The sequence below is a fragment of the Trypanosoma conorhini genome, assembly GCF_003719485.1.
Source record: "Trypanosoma conorhini strain 025E chromosome Unknown Tco_14.4_contig_01183, whole genome shotgun sequence".
Taxonomy (NCBI): domain Eukaryota; phylum Euglenozoa; class Kinetoplastea; order Trypanosomatida; family Trypanosomatidae; genus Trypanosoma; species Trypanosoma conorhini.
In genome coordinates this window covers 1-3,423 of record NW_021705278.1, presented here as the reverse complement: position 1 = coordinate 3,423, position 3,423 = coordinate 1, and the positions used below count along the sequence as shown (strand labels likewise).

General features: G+C 46.0%; 2 protein-coding genes across 2 annotated transcripts, besides 3 other annotated features; both read left to right on the top strand.

Moving 5' to 3' along the window:
- Positions 1–766, top strand: Tco025E_09591 (uncharacterized protein; the record flags this gene model as incomplete). Its single annotated transcript, XM_029376403.1, has 1 exon — positions 1–766. A coding segment is annotated over one exon (766 nt), but the record flags the coding sequence as incomplete, so codon positions are not given.
- Positions 767–1,533: 767 nt separating this feature from the next.
- Positions 1,534–1,561: a microsatellite.
- Positions 1,562–2,090: 529 nt separating this feature from the next.
- Positions 2,091–2,110: a microsatellite.
- A 45-nt stretch (positions 2,111–2,155) lies between these two features.
- Tco025E_09590 (glycerophosphoryl diester phosphodiesterase) lies at positions 2,156–3,220 on the top strand (the record flags this gene model as incomplete). The annotated part of the gene is made up of 1 exon (XM_029376402.1): positions 2,156–3,220. The coding sequence occupies one exon, from the start codon at positions 2,156–2,158 to the stop codon at positions 3,218–3,220; it is 1,065 nt and encodes a 354-aa protein (XP_029223482.1).
- A 37-nt stretch (positions 3,221–3,257) lies between these two features.
- Positions 3,258–3,295: a microsatellite.
- Between the last annotated feature and the right edge of the window lie 128 nt (positions 3,296–3,423).

Sequence of the window (3,423 nt, the reverse complement as noted above, 5' to 3'; positions counted from 1 at the left end):
ACTGCTGCAGCCAACACGCCCTGAAGGCCCCTGTGGTGAACTGAGTTCTCTCGCGGCCATCCTGGTCGCTTCGAGTGCCCGTGCTGCCCAAAACACGCGTGGGCGCCCAGCCGGACCCGCGTGCGCATGCTCGAAAACTTCACCCAGACCGCTTCCCGCCGCGTATTCCCATTGCACCGCAACTATGCAATACTCCCCACTTTCGGTGCGAGGGGACGCCGGGGCACTTGTTCCCCTGTGCGGCCGGGCGATCCAAGTTTGGCCTGGAGGGGTTGGAGGCACCCGAGCTCGACAGTTCAGCATGCAATTGGCTCGGCTCGCTTGCGGCCGGTTCAGCCTCCCAAGCCCTGAACCGTTTGCCGTCCGTGGCGACAAATGGGGCGATTTCTTCTTCAGTTGGATGCGGGTGGGCCGTCGTTTTTATAGTTTACTTTCTTTTGCTTCGGCTTCGAAAGCCTTCTTGCTCGCGGTTTCATGTGCCGAACGAGCCGCAGATTGCAGCCGGCGTGCCCCAACAGGTCATCTGGCGAGGAAACGAATCTGGAGAGAGCCCGGTTTTAACTTCTGCTTCTTTGCGCGGCATCTAAAGCGTGATTACCGCGGTTCTTTCAGAAACGCGGCGCGGCCACGCGTGCTGGGGCAGGGCGGTCGCGATGGGGGACGGCGCGGGGCCACAAGCCAAGGCGGCCGCGCCGAAGTGGCCAGCACCAGTGTTGATGTTAGCGCACGTTTCCCGCCTATTAGCGCAGCCGGGCGCGTGGCGTGATGTTTGCAGGAGGGGCGTCGTAAGGGAGCTCCCGTTCTAGGCGTCGCGCGGTTGGTGAAGTGTGGGCCCAACTTTTTTTTTTGGCTTGGCACAGGGGTGCGTTGTTTTTTTCGTATATTCGTAACTCATGGCGTGCGTGTTTCGTTTTTTTGGTTGCTATTGTTGTTATTTAATTCCCTCCTTGGGAGTGCCAAGTTTTGTTTTAATGGTTCCGATTTCTTGGAAATCTCTTGGCTGCGCCTCTAAAGGCGGGTCGGATCGGACATGGTGCTCTTTCGGTTTATTTGTGTAAGGGTGTTCTTGGGCCGATTTAACATGCGGTCTGCGATCTGGACTGCGTGGATAGCGCCCGCGCCTGCGGTAAAGCGTTTTACCACGGGAGCACTGTAGTCGAGGCGTCTTTGTCTTTTTTTTTCCAAAAAAAAAACTGGTATAAAAAGAAGCCTTCGTACATACGAAAGGTAATGCTACTACTACTAATATAGCAATAAAAACGCGGAGATGAAATATACACGCAAGCACATTTGGGCTGTAAAGAGGTGCAAAGGAACTACAACAACAATAACAAAGCGAATGATTTCCACAGTGAATGTATTCCCTCACGCAAGTTTAGAGTAAAAGACAAATAAAAAATATTATTTACCATCTACTATATGCCTAAATGGTATTACACAGTATTCGTTTAATTCTCAGTTCCGCGCAAATGGAATAGGAATTTGAATAGATCAACTAGTAGAATCGGGTAATATTTCAAAAGCAAATGCAGTAATAAAAAAACAAAAGAAAAAAAACAAATATATTTATGTTCCAGCAGATATGTGGATGCACTTCCAAATCTAAAGCCGCGGGAAAGCGTCATAAATAAATAAAAAATACTTATACAAGTAATGCTTCCTCACGTGCTCCACCGTTTTTTTTTTAAATTTTAACAAGGAGGGAGAGAGCTAGATAGAATTAGTTAATGGAATGGGATTTCTTTATTTTTGCCCGAAAAGGCCGTAAAAAAAAACTTGGTCGTTGTAAAGTATGTTGTGCTTGTTTCTTGCAACGTTGCTTCTTTCTGTACTAACAAAGCACCATTCATTTCATTTGCTGCCATACACAAGTTGAACTTGAAGATACCTCTGTTCTTTGGGCATTGTGCGGAGCACTTTTCTTTCTTGGGCCGTAAGCTGGGGTATATTCTGCAGAGGTGTTGCCCTTTCAGCGCTTTTGCCGATGCATTGCTTGATCTAGAAGACTTGTTCCCACCTCGTTTTTTTGTTTGCGGGGTGTCCTTACAGCTTTTGAGGTGCTGGTTCTCCGTTAACCTTTATTTTTGCCTTTATTATTATTATTATTATTGCTTAAAATAAGGAAGGATACCGCTATTAGGAGTGAGGTGTAGTTATGGTGTCGTATTGGAACATTGCCGCGTTATGCCTGGGTGGTTACGTTGCTGGAGCCGTAATACTGGTTCGTGTGTTTCCGCTTCGGCAAGACTCGGAGACGGAAGTTCTTAAAAAGCGTTTTCCTTACCCTGTAACGAAAATTGCTCATAGGGGTGGTTGTTTGATAGGCCCAGAGAATACCCTATATACTTTTAAACGAGCAATAATTGTGGGAAATGCTGATATGTTGGAATTGGACGTTCACCAATCACGAGATGGCGAAATTGTTGTTTCTCATGATGCTGCTCTCTTACGGACTTGTGGGAGCTTTCATGAAGATGTGAAGGTGGACGATATTGTGGTAGCTGGGAATCCGAACACGACTTTGCCTCAATCACTGCGAGAAATTCCAATTCATTTTGGGACTCCTCAAAGAGGCGGATATTATAGAGCCAGTGACTGTGTTCCTGTGGATAACACAACGCGCCTCTGCCTATTGTCGGAGGTTTTTGACGCGTTTCCAGAGATCCCGCTTCACATAGACATCAAATGTGAAGGGGAGGACTTTACAAGACGCGTGCTGGAATTAATCGAAGCATACGACCGGTGCGCGAAAACTGTGGTCGGGACTAGTAATTGGCGTAATCGGAGAAATGTATACGATTACTTTGAGACAGACAATTCCTCAGAAAGTGAGAATCTTCAGGCAAAAAGAAATCGGTTTCGGATCTTTGCGGGACCTTTGGACTATGCCATTGTTCATGCGGCCTATTTCCTCGGACTGCTTCCTCTAATCCCTTTGAAATTTGATGTCTTTTCGATTCCACTTTTTACGACACACAAGCGAAATGCGCTTGGCTCTTGCTTTACACGCTTTATTTCTTATTTTCTAAACGCACCTACTCTATGGAAGCATTTGCAGCGACGAGGTATACTTATTGTGGGTTGGGTGCTGAATGATGATGATGAGTTCGAGGAAGCCTCTAAGTGGCCTATCAATGGCATAATGACCGACGACCCTATAGCTTTGGATGCGTTTTTTAGGTCACGGAAGGTGCCAACAATGATGAATATTTTGGATTGATCCTTTGTCCTAATTGGGTGTGTTTTGTTATTATTTTAAAAACAGACAAACAAACAAATAAAAAAAACAAAAGAACCCATCATCCTTTGTGGCTTTATTCCTAAAAAGAAAAAGAAATAATTTGTTTTAATTCTTATAAAGTAATAGGCTCGTGAGGTTTGATTCTGATGGGTGTTTCTCCCCTGATTAAAGAGTTTTAACGG